We start from the raw sequence: 19,742 nt of genomic DNA, 5'->3' as shown, positions 1-19,742 counted from the left end.
TCCAGTTCTCCTACTCCTCCGCCATCTTGCTCCGCTCCCTTATTTGTGTATTTTTTAAAGAGGTGGATGAATGCTTAGTTAAGACAAAGTAAATAATGGTAAAATTTAGCCTGTGTTTCAATGAAATGTGAAAAAAATGTCAAAGACATATTTTCCCTGTTTTAATTTGTAAAGAAGAGAATGTTATTGATTATGGTTATGTCATTAACTCAAACTTGAGCTTACTTGATTATATTTTTAAGAGCTAGAGATATTTTATATATTTTTTAAAAAAATATTCATTTGAGGGGCGCCTGGGTGGCTCAGTTGGTTAAGCGACTGCCTTCGGCTCAGGTCATGATCCTGGAGTCCCTGGATCGAGTCCCGCATCGTGCTCCCTGCTCAGTGGGGGGTCTGCTTCTCCCTCTGACCCTCTTCCCTCTTGTGCTGTCTCTCATTCTCTCTCTCAAATAAATAAATAAAATCTTTAAAAAAATATATTCATTTGAGAGAGAGAGGCCTTTGTGCTCTGCCCCTCTTGGGGCAGAGAGAGAGAATCTTCATGCAGACTCCACACTGAATGTGGAGCCCAGTGCAGGGCTCAGTCTCACGACCCATGAGATCATGACCTGTTCCGAAACCAAGAGTCAGATGCTTAACTGACTGAGCCAACCAGGTGCCCCTAGAAAAAATTTAAATGCAAATGCCTAAGTATATATTAGATATTCTTCTTATATCAAACTTGAATTTTTGCTAATTTTTTCAAAAAAGATTTATTTATTTATTTGAGAGAGAGAGAGAGAATGAGAATATGTGGGGGAGAGGCAGACGGAGAAAATCTTCAAGCATACTCCACACTGAGTGCAGAGCCTGACTTGGGGCTTGAGATCATGACCTGAGCCAAAACCGAGAGTTGGATGCTTAACCCCGAATTTTTGCTAATTTTATAACTCAGCTTTACTAGTTCTTTCCTACTTCGTGGACTGCCAGTCACTACTGCCAAGAACCATTCTGCTATTTATTTCTCCACTTGTCAATTTAATACTTACTTCTACTTGTTACTACTGTAAGTTCCTTTTTAGCTAACTTTAAGATTAGCTTCTGTCTCTTTGTCTCTAAAATCTTTCTGCTGATATGTCTTTTATGTTGCCTGATCTTGATCTTTGTTTGAGTTTATGTTCCCTGACTAGACCTATGATTTGTTTTTTATTCACTCTCCTCCCTAGCTTACAAACCTGCTGACTCTACCTCATGCATCCACAGGACAGCCACCTGCATTGGGTTTTATCCACAAACCCCCACAGAAGACTTCATCTGTCTCTGGTGCTTTTTTGTTTTTTGTTCTTTCCGTTTTCTTTCATTGTTTTTCTTTTGGTCCTTAACTAGTTCCTTGAATTATACAGGCAAAGTATTGATTGCTTCTCAAGTGGACTGTTAAGAGCCCTGAGCCCATTCCCCTTACTGTGTCTTCTTATCATCACTTTCTGGATGCAGAGAAGTCTGTCTTTACTTTTGACTTGCCTAGGATTAAAGAGATTATGCACATCTCCACAAGTCAGTCATTATGGCCATATTCTATTTTTTCAGGAAATCTCTTTTTTGGGAAGCGTGCAACTGATTCTTCCTTTCTCCTTCCTTCTTACTATTGGGGCCTAATTGCATTCAGATCATTTTACATTCATGCTAATTTCATTATGCAGCAGATCTTTTCTTTTACTCAAGCCACTTTCATAAAGCAGCAAAATATTTCCTCAGTGGTGTCCTCAGGGGCCTTTGGCAATCAAGATTTTTTTCTTGGTTAAAAAAAATCTTGAGATGAAAAGTGGTTTCAATTCTTGGAAATCAGAGCAACAAATACATATTTCTATAGTTGTACCATTAAAAACTTTTACCATTTCCCACAATGTCCCATCCATCTCATCAAATCTCATATATCAGAAAAGAAGACAAACTGAGTCCAATATGAAAAAGTAGGTCAGAACTCAATAGAAGAGCCAAATGCCCATTTCTAATTAGGTTATTATAATTGTTTACGTTGGGCCAGGATGGTAGTAGTAGTAGTCTGAGAAATGTTAGGATTTTGGATATATTTGGAAAGTAGAGCAAACTATCCATGAAACTGTGCTAATTGGTCCTATTCTTTACGTTTTCTTTCTTTCTTTCTTTCTTTTTTTTTTTTAAGTTTCGCTATTCAAATTGGCTTGATAGGTTGTATATGTTGGTGGGGACAATGGCTGCCATCATCCACGGAGCTGCACTCCCCCTCATGATGCTGGTTTTTGGAGACATGACAGATAGCTTTGCCAATGCAGGAATTTCAGGAAGCACAACTTTTCCAAACACAACTAATGGAAGTAAGTATTATTTGCAGCACTGATTTTATTGGAAACTCAAAGAAAAATCTGTTACTTAGAAGCGATGTTTAACTCTTATGAAATACACTAGTGGGTTTACTTGTGTGGGAGATGGAGGGATCTCAGCTGTAGTTCATACTGGTAATGAGTTTGAGAAGATAATATTCACAAGCATTAGAATCCACATTGGAAGTGTTGGCAGAGATATGTAGAAAAAGACAGCTCTGTTAAGTCAGAAAGATCCTAGGAAGTTTCAGAAGAGGTAAAAGAACCACCTAATCTAGACGTCAAATGATAAGTAGGAATCTTATTCTCTGACATAATGGATATGGGTGTCAGAGACAGGAGTCTAGGATGATTCTAAAATTTGTAGCCTGAGAAACAGGATAAACTGGATGTAGTTACAATCAACTGAGATAAGGAGGGTGGAGAGAGAGTAGGTTTGGGCAGTAAATACCAGAAACTTAATTTTGGGTATTGTCACAGGTTGGGCTCTTTGGAGAAATATGGCCAAGAGAAGTCGTGTGGGTGTGTGCGTATGTGCATGTGTGTGTGTGTTTTAGGATGGAAAAAATAATAGCTTGTTTGCATGCTAATCGAAATGATCCCAAAGAGAGAAGAAAATGATGCTTTGAGAGAGAGGGAAGAGATTTGTTTGCATGATGTCCTTGACAAAGGATGGAATATGATACCCAAAAGGAAATACTTGCTTTAGGTAGAAGCATGGATAACCTTATCCAGAGTAATGTGTGGAAAGAGAGAGCATGTGAGTGCCAGTGTCCAAAGCTGAGTTGATGAGGAGGTGAGAATTTGTGGAAGTTTTCTTGGGATTACTTTAATTTTCTCAGTGAAGTAGGAAGTAAGACACTTGGCTGATCAAGAAAGGAGATCTAAAAGAGTCCTCCAGGAGAGTGGGAAAGTGATTGGACTACTGAAAAGATTTGGTGTCACACACACTCTCACATTCACAGTTGATTGAGGAGGGACTGGTTGATAGCTCTGAGCTCTCATGTCACCTTTAGTCAAGCCTCGATTGATTTAAACTCAGCTTCCCAAAGACTTACAACCTGGTGGGTGCTCAAGGGGTAGAACTTTTGAAAATGCCTATTTGAGAATACACTTGAGAATACATGGATATTCACATAGCTTTTTCAACTTTTAGTCCCTGATGAATGTTATAAATCCTTTCCCCAAAAGTGTGCATATACATATTCATACCATTTTGGGGTATTTATGGATCCTAGAAACCCCTTTTTTGTAATTCTGAAGAACACGTTGTTTACCCTGAGGCAGGCTTACTTCAAATCTGTGAATGCAGGTACGAGTTGGGCCAGAATATTTTATAGTATGTTTGAACTATGTAAAATCCTATGGATTTATTATGTCCCTTTATGGCATTCAGAAGAAGCTGCCAGAAGATGTACCACCTTGGAATGGCCCCTTTTTTTTATACCATTCACCCAAAGGAAGTTCTCGGTGCTCTCTAAATTTATTGGTTCCTCCGCATGCTGTATTTGGCAATATTCTTTGGAGTTAGTTCTCCTACCACATTACAGTGGAAGAATCAAATCTTAGAGCACTCTCTGGTAGGCCAGCAGACCTTATGTGTACATCTGTTCCCATTCTTTTTTGTTTAAGATTTTATTTTATTTTATTTTTTTGAGAGAGAGAGAGAGCACACAGGAGTGGGGCAGAGGGAGAAGCAGACTTCCGGCTGAGCAGGGAGCCTGATGTGGGGCTCAATCCCAGGACCCTGAGATCATAACCTTAGCCAAAGGCAGATGCTTAATCGACTGAGCCACCCAGGTGCACACATCTGTGCCTATTCTGATCCTTAACTACTGTAATGTCCAGCGGTCTTTTTTTTTTTTAACTGCATTAACATTTTTATACACTGTATCTCCATCACCCGGATATTGTCTCTTACTTTATGAAAAAATAATTTATTTCTTTAATTGGGAGTACTAATCATTACTATGTCTACCTCCTGTAGACATGTTGAGATGGATAGTATTCAGATTCAGTTATCTAATAAGCATGTATGAGTTCCCAGGCGGTAGTCCAGCTGCAGAGACTAGCTCCCTGAGAGGCCCATGTTTCTGCCTATTGATCAGTCTCCTGGGCTGGAGAATGGCTGCACGGTCTGATCACAGCAGGCTTCTTCATAGATGCCTGCATCACATGGTTTCCAGCTGGGGTTGTAGTTCACGTTGCATTCCTTGCCCATCTTCCCATTTTTCTCACTCTTCTAATCTTGGGAAAACTTTGAAGTGTGCTTCTGTCAAGCTCTTAGGAGGTACCACATATTTAACTGTTAGGAATCAGGCCCTGGAGTTGGACTGCCTGGCTGTAAACTGCACCCCCCTTACCATCTTTTAGTTTTGAGTTTTGGGGGATTTCTTCATACTCTAATTTCCTTATCTATAAAAAAGTTGATTAGCTGTAGAACCTACTTCATGGAGTGATTGTGAAAATTAAATGGATTCGTCATTTAAGACTCATAGAACAGGGTCTAGATATTTAAAAAGCACTCAATAAATGGTCATTACAGTGGTCGTATCATCAGTGAACTCATGCTTCCATGTTCCTCACAAATGAACCTATATAACTTGCCATGATGATACTGTTCTTTATATCATTTCATCTTTATAGAACTCTGTGATACTCAATTTTTATTATTGTTTAAAGCTTGGGACATACCTAGAGTTACTCAGTTATAGATGTGGATAATTGTCCCTTTCAGCAGCATTTCCTTAGTAACTGTGGACCACTAGCCATGCCTTTCTGGGAAGGTAAGGGGTCTCAAACGATGGCCCAAGGGAGGCCAGATCTGGACTGTTGCCTCATTTTGTACTGCTTGTGAGCTAAAGGATGGTTTTCTATTCTTAAATCATTGGAAAAAATAATCATAAGAATAATATTTTGTGACATGTGATAATTACATAAAATTGAAATTGCAATATCTATAAATAAAGTTTTAATAGAATACAGCCATGTCCATTCATTTGCATATTTTCTGTGGCTGCTTTCACACCCCACTGGTAGCAGTAGAATAGTTATGACAGAGACCATATGGTCCCCAAAGCCAAAAATATTTCCTTTCTGACTCTTTTCAGTAAAAGATCACCAGTCTCTGAGGTGGTGCATTGAATAGGGGGCGGTTATTATCTTCAACCGTTATATCAGTAAATTTGTGTTAAGCTGGTCCATGTGCCAGGCACAGTACATGTCCTAAGTATTCATTCCCAACCCCCAAGAAACTTAGTAGAGTGGGAGGAATGAACACATGAACCAACAAATGTAGTCGGATATTAGTACTGTGATACAGAGATATACAAAATACCTGGGAAAGGAGAGAAAGGGCTCCATATATAGGAATCATGGGAGGCGTCCAAGAGAAGGTGATAACCAGGTCTCTCTCCTGCACAAAATAAACATGTTCTATGTAACAAGTGAAATTCTTTTAAAATAAATATTAAGTAAAAAATAAGTTAGTATCCTCCTCTCAACACCACCCCTTACTGTCACTACCCTGCTGTTTATCCTTCCATGTCTTTTCAAAAGCAGCATGTAATCTGTACTGTAATTTTTAGTCTGGAACACTCAGTTCCCTGTCACTAACCTGCTTGTCTGCAGATTCAGATTTCCAGATATCAGATCATTTGTGGGGACAGCCTCAAAGGTTTTGATGCTGGTCCTAGAGATGAGAGCAAATGAGCTCTCTGAGGTTTCTGGAGGGAGAGCCTATCTACTGGACTCCCAGGACCCCTGATGCTCTGACCTTTCTTCTTTTGCCCTCCCCCTGTAAAACCTCATTACCTCTCCATCGGGGTAGAATAAGGACTAGATCCTCCTTGTTGGACAAGAAGTATTCCTTGTGTAGAGGAGGCTTGGATTTGCTAAGGCTCTTCAAAGCCTGAGAGTTTTACACTAAACGTTGGATTTAACTAGACAGCTCTAAAAAACTTGGAGTGAGCAGATCCTTGTCTGCTGCTACAATAAACCCCTATGAGGGGTCTTTCTTTTCTCCTGATGTCTTGTCCTGATTATCAGACACTGGCCTTTGTCCTGATCTTTTTGTTGTGGACCTGATTTCTTGACACCCTACTCCCATCCGTCTTTATCTTGTTTTTAGAATTTGCTTTTGCCTGAAAATCTCTGATGACTTGGGCCTAGGGAACTCTCTGATCCTGCCATACAACTTTGGTGAACAGCACTTAACCACTGCTGAATTTTTGTGGTATTCTGTGAGTTCTCATCTTCCTCAGGAGACTGACAACTCTCTGGAAATGAGCCCAGATAAAGACAATTGTGATTTTAGACATGCTCTGTTGAAGGCGACAGGTTGGGTGCAAGTGTAAATGACAGCCAGGCAGTTGAAGAAATAAGACTGAATCTTGGCCTACAGAAAAAGACTAGAGAATTGGCAATATTTTAGTGAAAGGGATCTTAAACCTCCTGGGATAGGATGTAGAGAAAAGTAGAAAGAGTGGGAGCCTTAAGCCTTGAGAACAGACTCAGTCGTTTGCAATAACTAAAGCTAACGTTTATTGAGCATTTAAGATGTGCTGTTCTTAGTACATTACATGTATTGACTCCTTTATTCTTGACAGATTAGGACAGGGGTCCAGAGGGTTGAGTAAATTTAAACTGCCTCTGGTCATAGAGTTGGTAATGAGGATTCGAGCCCTGGTAGACTGGTCCCAAGCCCAGGCACTGAAGGAAACGGAGGGACACCCAGAAAGGAAGACACTGATGACATGCTGATCCAGAAATTAAGGGACATGGAGGATATTTTCTATGTCCTGTGGTAGTTATCAGCCCGAGATACTCTTTCAATAAACACTTGGTTATTTATTGTCTCTAATGCTTCCATTTATAGTACATCCACACTGATGGTTTTTTTTCTTTCTCCATAACTATATTATGGTTGGCTCTGTTTAGTCTCCTACCACATGGTGGGCTGAGGAATAGAGAAAACGTGAGTCACTCAACATCTAGTACAATTTCATAATTCAGACAAAAAGCAGAAAGTGGAAAGAGCTTATTTTCATATATATCATTATAGTTATCATTTCCATTTCCCTGCTCTAAAACTCATGAGGAACATAAAACTATCTGTAAAATTATCCTCAAAATAATACCTGTATTTTGCTGCTTACACTATGAGTGCATAAATCATGTACAGATATTGAGTGTGTGTTTCGAGACTTTGGTGTACACAAAGAACACATTGCCTTGTATGTCCTCAAGGCCACATTGTGTATGCTCCAAAATAGAATGATAGGTACTACTTGAATTCTAAGTATTTCATAAAAATTTCCATAATCGAACTGTTGTCTTGCATTTGCTCACGGCTTTCCTCTGCCCCTAACCATTTCACTGGAAAAATTCTTAGACGTAAATTTCTGGAAAATTGATTACCCAATATTGACAACACATTTGGAAGTATACTGTTCAGTGTGGCAGTCTTTGAAGTTTGTATTAACACTAAAGATATGGCTAGTTTTTCTAGAATAGTAGTACAATGTAGCCAGATTTTTTTTTTTTTTTTTTTGCTTATTATTAGGAGAATGCTTTTTCGGGTGCCTGGGTGGCTCAGTTGGTTAAGCGACTGCCTTCGGCTCAGGTCATGATCTCAGGGTCCTGGGATCGAGCCCCACATCGGGCTCCCTGCTCGGCGGGGAGTCTGCTTCTCCCTCTGACCCTCCTCCCTCTCATGCTCTCTGTCTCTCATTCTCTCTGTCTCAAATAAATAAATAAGATCTTTAAAAAAAAAAAAAGAAGAAGAATGCTTTTTCAAGCCAAAAAGTAGATTAGCTATGATGTCATCTCTACAATATATAATAAAGACAGCATAAAAAAAGATACACAGATAATAATTGACCTTTTTTAGATACCTAAGAAATGGGATGAACCTAATGAAAGATTGAATCGTGGGATTTTGTACGTGAAAAGAAGCCTAGAACTTGGCCCAAACCCATAATTTTATAGATGTAGAGGGCAAGGCCAAGGAAGTTGAAGCAATGTAGCCGTAATGGAATTGCTTGCCAGTTGGCAGAGCTGCCTTTTAATCTGATATTTTGTCCACTCTTCTAGTAGTGGTTTCAAACTTGGCCTAAAATTATGGCAGACAGGGGGCGCCTGGGTGGCTCAGTTGGTTAAGCGACTGCCTTTGGCTCAGGTCATGATCCTGGAGTCCCAGGATCGAGTCCCGCATCGGGCTCCCTGCTCGGCGGGGAGTCTGCTTCTCCCTCTGACCCTCCTCCCTCTCATGCTCTCTGTCTCTCATTCTCTCTCTGTCAAATAATAAATGAAATCTTTATATAAAAAATAATAAATAAAGTTTCATTGGGCACCTGGGTGGCTCAGTTGGTTAAGCGACTGCCTTTGGCTCAGGTCATGATCCTGGAGTCCCGGGATCGAGTCCCGCATCGGGCTCCCTACTCAGTCGGGGAACCTGCCTCTCCCTCTGACCCTCCTCCCTCTCATGCTCTCTGTCTCTCATTCTCTCTGTCTCAAATAAATAAATAAAATCTTTAAAAAAAAAATTATGGCAGACAATCTTTCTCTTGGTCTTTTCTCCGCTTAAGATGCCATCCTGTAGATTTGCTTATAGGTACGTCAAGCAGGGCGGCCATGCGGTATAGCTCTTCGGGCCAGGGGTGTGAAAACAGCACACCTGAGGAAAATGTCGCTCCTGGAGTCACCTGTCACCTGCAGTAAGCCCAACCTTACTGCGTGGCAGGCTTTAGCCTGGGCCAATGCCAGAGGGATTGATTATCTAGGTAAAAGGTCCAAATTCCTCTTGCCCATGGTTGACGGAGCTTCCTGTACATGAAGACTGGAAGAATTGGACTCCTACTGTTCTTGAGCGAGGATGCACCTTGTGGATCATCTCACTCTGTAATTTACTGACTCTTCTTTCATCATACCGCGCCCCCACCGCCGCTGGGTATATAATGTCTCTCATGGAACTTCTTTTTCATGGACAGGCTTCCTTGGTTGAAAGAGGCGGAGGGAGCTCAGAGCCAGGATCTCTGCTAATTGCTCTGCTACCACCTGGCCGCAGTGCTGAGTTCACTCCATGTAGAGCCCACCGCACGTATCTCTGGCTGTAACCTGTGCACGGAGTCAGCCTCGTTGCTGCCTACACGACTCTAACTTCCTAACTCCACTGTTGCCCGGCTACATCCAGTTCTCTACACACTGTCACAGTGAGCTTTTACAAACCCAAGTCAGGTCACAGCTCTCCCAGTGGTTTTCTGTTGCATGGAATAAATAGAAATTCCTTACACTGGCCAGTATGGACCACGTGACCCCGCCCCCTCCTGCCCATCAGTCTCATTGCTTATTACCTACTCAGCACAGCCCACCCGTAGCGGACTTCTCTCTGTTCTCTGAGCACTCCCGGCTCCTTCCTGGCTTGGGGTGTTGCAGAAACTGCCCATCTCTCTGTAAGGACTTCTTATCATTCACTTCTCCCTCAGAAAGAGCTTTTGTCCCCAACCCACCTGAAAGTCACTCTAGCCTTGTCGCTTGCCTCGACAAGATTTATTACTCAAAAATTATCTTGTTGATTTATTGGATTACTTGTTTATTACAGCTTGTCAAGTGGGAAGAAAGGCATAGAGAGGAAAAGAGGAAGTTCCTGGGAAGAGCTATCTTAGAAATTTCAGCAGTGGTGCCCCGTCACATGAGGTTTGGGGCTGAAAGTAAAAGCATTTCCTGCGTGCGCAGAAATCCACCAAGATTAGAACAAAATGGCTTTCTCGTGCTAGGTTGTGTCCCCAGTGTCTGAAGCAGTGCCTGATGTGAAAGCTCTGTGGGAGATGGTCTGACAATCACCCTTAAAACACAATCTCCTTTTACCACTTAGGAAATCGCAAGTGTATTTATGTCTCATACTTTTTATTCATACTGTTCTTAAGTGTTCGGTAGGTAAAATTATTAAACCTATTGAGATATTTGGGTCAGATAAAAATGCAATGTAATGTGATCCCTAAATGGTATGGAGTCTTTAATCATGGTGGTGGGCACTGTTCAGTTACAGTTTCTTTGAAGTCTTGCTTGCGTAGTAAGGTACTGGTTTAGTGCATCTCTCTCTCTTTTTTTTTTTTAATTTTTAAAAAAGATTTTATTTATTTATTTATTTGACAGGGAGAGACACAGCGAGAGAGGGAACACAAGCAGGGAGAGAGGGAGAGGGAGGAGCAGGCTTCCCGCTGAGCAGGGACCCCAATGCGGGGCTCGATCCCAGGACCCTGGGATCATGACCCGAGCCAAAGGCAGACATTTAATGACTGAACCACACAGGCGCCCCTAGTATATCTCTTTTTAATCTTATATGAGATACTTAAATACAAAACAGAATGATTGGATGGAATATTTTGGGCAATGGTCTACATGTGTGGTGGGTCTGTGAAACCACTTGTAAACCTTTGGGACAGGCTAGGTTACAGCAGTTAGAGCAGAGGCTGTGTACTGGGAAGACAAAGATGACCAAGACAGTCCAGTTCTGCAGGGGCTCACGCCAATGGGAGTGGGAGGAGGAGACAGATATCGACCCCCATACTTCTAGCATTGACTTAGTAAATTGAATCATGTGTCAGTTACTCTGGAGTTCCATGACAAGATGAATCACTCTACTAAGGGTAAGCCATTTGAGAGGAGGTCATATTTGAGCTTATTCATGGAGGAGGAATCATTATCAGAAGAAAAAAATGTGGTAAAAGGCATTCCAGGTAGAGAGAGGAGAATGAATAAAAGCTTGGAGGAAGAAAGCTGTCATCACTTCTCTCCTGAATCTCTTCTCAATATGTGGAAAATATTCTTTAGTCTAAAAGGGTGGAGCTCAGCCTCATGACATTTAATCAAAATACTTTGTCATGCTCTGTGTATTTTCTAGTCCCAAGGGTAAAGGTTTCAGGAGCACAGAAACCAAGAAAACACTTAGGCACTATTTTTTTTTTTTTTTTTTTTTTTTTTGCTGCAGCAGACCTCCCTCCAGACAGTGACTGCACAACGCCCTAGTACTGAAATGAGAAAGGTGTGGGGGTAAAGACAATGTTTGGAAAATCATTTGTTGACCTTTTTTTTTTTTTTTAAAGATTTTATTTATTTATTTGACAGAGAGAGACACAGCGAGAGCAGGAACACAAGCAGGGGGAGCGGGAGAGGGAGAAGCAGGCTTCCTGCCGAGCAGGGAGCCCGATGCGGGGCTCGATCCCAGGACCCCCGGATCATGACCTGAGCGGAAGGCAGACGCTTAATGACTGAGCCACCCAGGTGCCCCATTCATGGACCTTTCAGAAATGTTATCCTGCCAGGGATATATTGTGGCAAGACTGAAAAGGTGCTAATATGACATGTTATGGATTTTGGACTTTATCCTTGATGCAGCGACTGTCACTGAAGGCTATATATATATATTATATATATATTTGAGAGAGAGCGTGAGGGGGTAGGGGCAGAGGGAGAAGGAGGAAGAGCATTTTAAGCAGACTGCATGCCCATTGTGGAGCGTAATGCGGGGCTCGATCCCACAACCCTGAGATCATAACCTGAGCCCAAATCAAGAGTCAGACACTTAACTGACTGAGCCACCCAGGTGCCCCAATATGATTATATTTTTGTTTGCAAAAATAAAATCTGATGACAATGACCTGATTGGGTAGAAAAACCAGTTAGGAGCTCTTATTAGAGTAGAGGTAAGGGATGATGTGGCCCAGAACCAGAGCAGTGACCCTGAGGAAGGAGAGGATTTGAATAGCTCCAGTCCAGATATGGGAATCCCTAAAGCTCTGGAAGTGGCTGAGGAGTGCGCATGGAGTTCTGGGAAACACCACCTTGTAGGGAGAGGGAGAACACGAGGAACCAGTGAATGACACTAAAAAGGATCACAGTCATGGAGGAACCAGGAGAAGGAGGTTCTGGAAGCCAGAGAAGGAGAAGCAAGAGTCTAAGCAAGTATTTTATTAAAACAAAAGGCGCACTTAAATATTTGGCTTTCCTGTACTCATTATTTGGTTGATATTGTTAGGTTTACACACACACACACACACACACACGTTATATAGAGAGTTTCTGGCTTTTCCCACTGAAAAACAGTATTAATATTTGGATACTATTTAAACATTCTTCTTTATAACTAATGGTTTGGGCAGTAACCCTTGAGATCCATACAAGTAAAAAGTCACTGGACTATAGGATCTCTCCTGTTAATTTCAGCTTTAAAGTTTTGATTTTGTGGGGCACCTACGTGGCTCAGTCAGTTGAGCGTCCAACTCTTGGTTTCGGCTTGGGTCATGATCTCAGGGTCATGTGATCTAGCCCCGTGTCAGGCTCTGTGCTCAGTGGGGAATCCGCTTGAAGATTCTCTCCCTCTGTCCGTCCCTCCACTCATGCACATGCTCGCTCGTTCTCTCCAAAATAAACCTTTTTAAAAAAAGTTTTGATTTTGTGAAGGCATGCCTAAGGATGAGCCTTTTGTGAGAAGCTCATTGAGGCAGGAAAAGTCTCTGGGGCCAGAGAGCTTTTAATTAACAAGATTTGATCGGAGGAAAAGAAAAGTTGGTTGGAGGGAGTCCAATGTATGTAGCATTTTTATTTCATTGGTCAGTAGAGATTATCTCCGTCAGATGATCTGAATGCTCCGTTGTTACCCTGACTGGTACAGTGTGACCCTACTGAAGCACAAGTAAAAGGCACTTGGTGCTGAAGTTTGAGTCTGACGACTGAATCTATGCATGCGTATGCATATACATGTAGAGATACATATATACACACATATATTTTACGGTATTGTACATACAATGTACACTGACTCCTTTATGTTTTTGTACAATACATGTGTATGTATTGACTCCTTTATGTTTTTGTACGATACATACATGTATCGTACAAAAACTTTTAAAGGAGTCAATTTTGACCTTTAACATAGTTTCTTACTTTTCAAACAGTCTAAAGTGACCATGGACCTAGAAGCCATCATTACCAAAGAACATTTGTTTAAATTCTCTTGGTTCCTTACCTCTAGAATTGAGAAAACTGGTAGTAGCAATGATTAGAAAACAGACTTCTAGTTAGATTTGGAAATTTGTCTTGCTTTGGGAGTAATACACGCTAGCAACAATTAATACCAGTTAGAAACATTTCCTGGCTAGATAGATAAAATTGAAAACCCTTAATGAGGGATCTTCTAAGACTCATGCGGAGAAAAACCCTCACTCAGCTAGCTATTTAATATTTTATCCTTGAAAATACAGAGCAAAAGTAATCTCATAACTCATTTAAAAAATCAATCTGGACACATGTTGTTATTGCCTTGCCAAAGGCAATATGGAGCAATCCAGGTTCTCTGCTATGTGCTTAGCGGGGTCGCCTCTGCATCTTTTTATTACTTCCTTACTTTCTGTATTACCCCTAAATGTAAATTCCCCAGGGTTCTGTGCTTGGTCACCCTCTTCTCCTTAGCCCCTACCCTGTCCTCACATGTAAGGAGAGATGGCTTTTTTTCTTTCCTGAATTTAGCTCTGGCCTCCAGCACATGACTCCTAAATCATTCAGATCAGAACTCTCTCCAGAACGGGAGCACTATAGTCTAAGTAGTTACTGGACATCTTCAGTTGAATGTTCCGGATACCACAGAATAAAAATCTTCAAAACTGAACCAATAATATTCTCACATCTGACCAGACCTGCTTTTATTTATTTATTTACTTTTTGCTGACTTATTTCCCACCATGATACCACCACGCTCCAGATGCTTAGATCCTGATTGTTTCAGCAGTTCCTAGAACCTGTAACTTCTTCTCTGAATCTTATGGGTACTTTCCCTCTTTTCTGTTCTCATTTAAGTGATTTTTTTTTTATTTTTAAAGATTTTATTTATTTATTTGAGAGAGAGAGAATGAGAGACAGAGAGCATGAGAGGGGGGAGGGTCAGAGGGAGAAGCAGACTCCCCGCCGAGCAGGGAGCCCGATGCGGGACTCGATCCATGGACTCCAGGATCATGACCTGAGCCGAAGGCAGTCGCTTAACCAACTGAGCCACCCAGGTGCCCCTTTTCTGTTCTCATTTAGACCCTCTGTGCTTATGTGATTGCAGTAGCTCACATTGCTCAGTCTCTCTCTAGTCCAGTTACTCTTATACGTTGCTACCAGGTGCATTGCGTCATCCTTGACCCCGCCTCTAATCACATCCTCTTCTGCTCAAACTGTTGAGTGAATACGAGTTTTATATGCTTTACCTGTGGGGCCCAGATGATCCTTCTAGCCCCATACCCACCTTCTCCCATCCATACAACACACCCACACCCCAGCCAAACTGGCTTACTCCCTTTTCAAACATGCGGTGGACTTTTGTCCACATTGCTCCCTTTGCTAGAAAAACTTTTCCTCCCCTTTCCCATGCCTGTCAAAATCAGACTCATCCGAACGAGGCCCTTTATATTATGACCTAACTTTTGAAATGACTATGAGATTTAAAGTGTGCTTCCCCATTGGTCCAGCAACCTTGATTATGATAATTTATCCTATAAAAATATATACTATACATTCCTATGTAATATACCTGTGTGGGGATGTTTAATGCCCCATTGCCTGTAACAGTAGAACACTGGAAACAACTGAAATAGATCCAACTTTGAAAAAATGGAGATACACGTTTATACACACAGATTGACAGAAAATTGGCCAATGGTTGTGGGCCGTGATTTTTTTCAAAACAAGCATGTATGTGCATTTATGTGTGAGTAGACATGCATACAGTTAAAGAAACTGAAAAAATACACACCAAAATATTGAACAGTAGAGTGTGTGTGTGTGTGTGTTGGATGGGTGGTGTTGAAGTTTTAATGTACCTTGTCTAAAAATGTCGACATTTGCTAATCTTGCATGATGAGCTTGGTGGTGCTTATTATATAAACTTTTGTGTTTTATATTTTTTAAGTAAAAATAAAAGCTGGGAAAATGCAGTGTTAGATTTTAAATGCTAAGTGCTTTAGTGTCAAGTATGCAGATATTTAATTATCAGGATAGAGGCCCTAGGGAAGAGTTTTCTCTGTGTCATATTAGAGTGGTATTTCATAAAATATTTTAATTCATGGACACCAGTATTCTGGCTGACACAGTGCTTCTTAATAAATGTGGATTTCTTCTTGCAAAGAAGCTTCACTGAATTAAGTGTGTGTGTGGTTGCACGTGACCAACAGTGAAGCATTTGACTGGATGCCATAATGTTTTCACATAGTTAAAACATCAGTTTGACCTATTTTTGTGTAAATTATTAAGTGACACAAGTTTGATTCATTTTTATATGCTTATTTTTGATGGAGAACAAAGAGACATAATGGTATATGTTTGTTTTGTGGTGATATAGGTATTATGAACGATGCACCTTTCATCCACCTTCTGGAGGAGGCAATGACCACGTAATTAGACATTTTCCTTACTATTGTTAAGCTTTTCTGTATCCAGTTGTAGCATTGTATTTTTGTAGCATAAAATTTTGCATTTTTATAATAAAGAATCAGACTTTTAAGAATAATACCACTATTGGGCGCCTGGGTGGCTCAGTTGGTTAAGCAACTGCCTTAGGCTCAGGTCATGATCCTGGAGTCCCGGGATCGAGTCCCGCATCGGGCTCCCTGCTCAGCAGGGAGTCTGCTTCTCCCTCTGACCCTCCCCCCTCTCATGCTCTCTCTCTCTCTCATTCTCTCTCTCAAATAAAAAAAAAAAATCTTAAAAAAAAAAGAAAAGAATAATACCACTGTTAGTTTTCTAGGAGGATACAATATAAAATTTTTTATTTTTTTAAGAAAAGAATTTGCTGCATGAGTTGTTCTCAAGTTAAGGTTAAGCCTAGATTACATTTATAGATTTATATATGCATTGTAAATATAGAATATCATAACAGGGAGATTAGAGGAGTTCAAAGTGGCTTTTAAAAATGTAGTTAAATTAAGAATCACATATTGGCTTTGTAATTATTAACTTGCTTCTTGGACTTTTTTAGTCATGGTATGATGAGGCCAGTTAACACAGTTTTTTCTTTAACACAGCATCAAATTCTAAACAATGAAATAAAGCATTCCAGAATAAATATAGTCCCTCTGACCTTTATTCACCCTGGGAAGCTTTTGTTAATGATTTATATATCTTGAAGTTTGCTCCCCAAAACAGCTTATAGGAGATGTCCAAAGGTACGAGTTGGTTAATCAGAAGGTGATGATTCCACATTATCCTGTAAATTATCTGTTAGGTTTGAAGAAAATAGAGACTCCTGATCATATTTTGAAAGATGAGAAGTACATATTCCTATGGAGAGTCTTTTTTTTTTTTATATTGAGGAAGATGAAACAGTGCCTTGTAATCATCTTACAAATGCTTAAATATAAATATATTTTGTTTGAATTAATGTGGACTGATGGTTTAGAATACATTAACTCCTCAAGCATTCTACTTGTTAAGTGGGGTTTCTTTTGAGCTATTTCTTGCTATATCATTAATGCTTGGATAATAATTACTGAATTATCTATTAGCTGAAATTTAGTATTCTCATTACATCATCCCAGATAAATACACTGTAGTCACAAGGAATAGCTTGGGGGAGATGTGTTTACCAAGATGCCTGCTGGGTTGAACACCGTCATGTGAACAGTAATATCCATGACTCTCTGGTTATTATGTAATCATTTTTATAGCTTCTGCATGGCTTGGCTCATACCAGCCTTTTTATTGGAAGGTGGCAAGTAGTGAACTTGTAAAGTTGGGAATATTGGAATCCCATATTTAATTTTAGAATGTTTGTCTTAACCTAAAAATGAATTTGCTTAGTAGGGTGCAAGACTTGTTTGCTTTTTGTAAATATAAAGATTCAGAGCAAAGAAACATAAATTCACTATTTCTAGATGATCAAGGGTGGTTTTAGAAGATGGTCAAGCTTTTTATTGTTCGAGTTTAAACTTAAAGGTGTGCTATTTGATTCATTAGCATTTTAGGGTAACTCAAGAAGGCTAGTTGGGCAGATGATGTAAAAATACTTTTTATTTGGCTTCTGTGTTCTTCCAGAAGGCCAAGGGACCATTTCCATCTCTTGGTTCCACTTTCTTTCTTTTTTTTTAAAGATTTTATTTATTTATTTGACAGAGAGACACAGCGAGAGAGGGAACACAAGCAGGGGGAGTGGGAGAGGGAGAAGCAGGCTTCCCGCCGAGCAGGAAGCCAGACGTGGGGCTCCATCCCAGGACCCTGGGATCATGACCTGAGCCGAAGGCAGACATTCAATGAATGAGCCACCCAGGTGCCCCTTGGTTCCACTTTCTGACAAGTTCTGTCGCTTCTTTCTATTCTCCAACGTGCAGTACCCACCTCAAAGTGCTCATCAACTGATCCCAAGGCAATATAAGTAGACAGGAATACAGCGGTTGGTCCTACTTGATGCTGTGATGCTTGAAGGCACAAACAAGTCTTTCACAGTAACTGGCATATCCTCTGAAGCTTACTAGATGCCGGGCACTGGCCTAAGCTCATGTCACGCACTGCTGCCTTACTACTCTTATCCGCCTTTTACTGCAGATAAGAAGTTAGAAGACTGAGCTTTAGAAAGGTGAAGCAGCTTGCCTGGGATGATACAGCAGTTAAGTGAAGAGCTGGGATTTGAGCCAAAGCCAAAGCCACACTGCTAACCATCCCACTCTATTGGTGTAGACGTAGTTGGATGCCAACCACCAATTCTGCCTATCACCACTCCTTCTAATTTAAGGATGGCAAGGTAGCCAGGTGACTGAGAACATAAGTATGAGTAGTCTGTGGGGGAAAGCTGCAGTGATCGGAAAACTGCGTCTGTGGAGTGTTCTTGTTGCTTTGCAGGTATGCCTATTATTATAGTGGGATCGGGGCTGGAGTGCTGGTTGCTGCTTACATCCAGGTCTCTTTCTGGTGCCTGGCTGCTGGAAGACAGATACTCACAATTAGGAAACAGTTTTTTCACGCCATCATGCGACAGGAGATTGGCTGGTTTGACGTGCATGATGTGGGGGAGCTTAACAACCGGCTCACGGAGTAAGTACCTCGTTTTATGTTTAACTCAGACACGGTTCTTATTCTTACTTAAAAGAGATGTTATCAGATCTGTTCAGAGATATTAATGCATAACTCAGGAGTTATTATGAGACTGAATTCCTTCTGAGCAGCAACTATGTCTTACACATCCTTTGGTTCCCACTACCCTGGCAGGGCCTGAGGGGACTTGCATGATTAGCAATGAATGAGGGAGAACTGCCCGACTCAAAAAAGTCATCTGAGAGTGGTGTGGGAGAGCAACAATGTGATATTTTCTGAGGCAGTTTCTGAGCAAAATCCTGGATATAAACTAATTGTCCCACACTCAGAACACAACAGCTGAATGGATTCAGTTCTCTGTTTACAATTCTCATGTTTATTTCTAACACTGCTGTTCTTTTAGTGATGTCTCCAAAATCAATGAAGGAATTGGTGACAAAATTGGAATGTTCTTTCAGTCAATAGCAACGTTTTTCATCGGTTTTATAGTGGGATTTATACGTGGTTGGAAGCTAACCCTTGTGATTTTGGCCATCAGTCCTGTTCTTGGACTGTCAGCTGCTATCTGGGCAAAGGTGGGTAAGGCATGTAAATCCAGACTTTATACTGTCCCCACTTCACCCCCCCCCCATGGTGGAAGGCTGTTTTTATATCACATGATGACCTAGACTCTATACTTGATACTTGGTTTTATTTTATTTTATTATTTATTTTTTTATTTAAATTCAAGTTAGTTAACATATAGTGTAGTATTGGTTACAGGAGTAGAATTTAGTGATTCATCACTTACATATAACATCCAATGCTCATCACAAGTGTCCTCCTTAATACCCATCACTCATTTAGCCCATCCCCCTCCTACCTCCCCTCCAGCAACCGTCAGTTTGTTCTCTATAGTTAAGTCTCTTATGATTTGTCTCCCTCTCTCTCTTTATTTTATTCTTCCTTCCCTTCCCCTATATTCATTTATTTTGTTTTTAAAATTCCATATATGAGTGAAATCATATGACATTTGTCTTTCTCTGACTGACTTATTTTGCTTAGCATAATACACTCTAGCTCTATCCATGTCATTGCAAATGGCAAGATTTCATTCTTTTTGGCAGTCAAGTAATATTCATATATATATATATATATATACATATATACACACACATACACACACACACACATACACAAACACACCAATTCTTCTTTATCCATTCATCAGTAGATGGGCATTTGGGCTCTTTATAATTTGGCTATTGTTGATAGTGCTCTATAAACACTGGGGTGCATATGCCCCTTCGAATCTGTATTTTGTACCCTTTGGGTACACACCTAGTAGTGTAATTCTGAGTTGTA

At 40.6% G+C, this 19,742-nt stretch overlaps 1 protein-coding gene across 1 annotated transcript in view; it reads left to right on the top strand.

The window, feature by feature from the left end:
* The window catches only part of ABCB1 (ATP binding cassette subfamily B member 1), a 115,420-nt gene that overhangs the window by 21,159 nt on the left and 74,519 nt on the right, over positions 1–19,742 (top strand). The window contains exons 4-7 of the mRNA XM_035020489.1: positions 2,162–2,333; positions 15,715–15,766; positions 18,207–18,398; positions 18,802–18,973. Of these exons, the coding sequence (XP_034876380.1) occupies positions 2,162–2,333; positions 15,715–15,766; positions 18,207–18,398; positions 18,802–18,973 (588 nt within the window). The remainder of the gene's footprint in view (positions 1–2,161; positions 2,334–15,714; positions 15,767–18,206; positions 18,399–18,801; positions 18,974–19,742) is intronic.

Source organism: Mirounga leonina, unplaced genomic scaffold (assembly GCF_011800145.1).
Source record: "Mirounga leonina isolate KUSES-001 unplaced genomic scaffold, KU_Mleo_1.0 Mir_174, whole genome shotgun sequence".
In the NCBI taxonomy this organism is placed as follows: Eukaryota; Metazoa; Chordata; class Mammalia; order Carnivora; family Phocidae; genus Mirounga; species Mirounga leonina.
The sequence above is the reverse complement of the archived record's forward strand: the minus strand, read 5'-3'. Positions and strand labels throughout refer to the sequence as shown.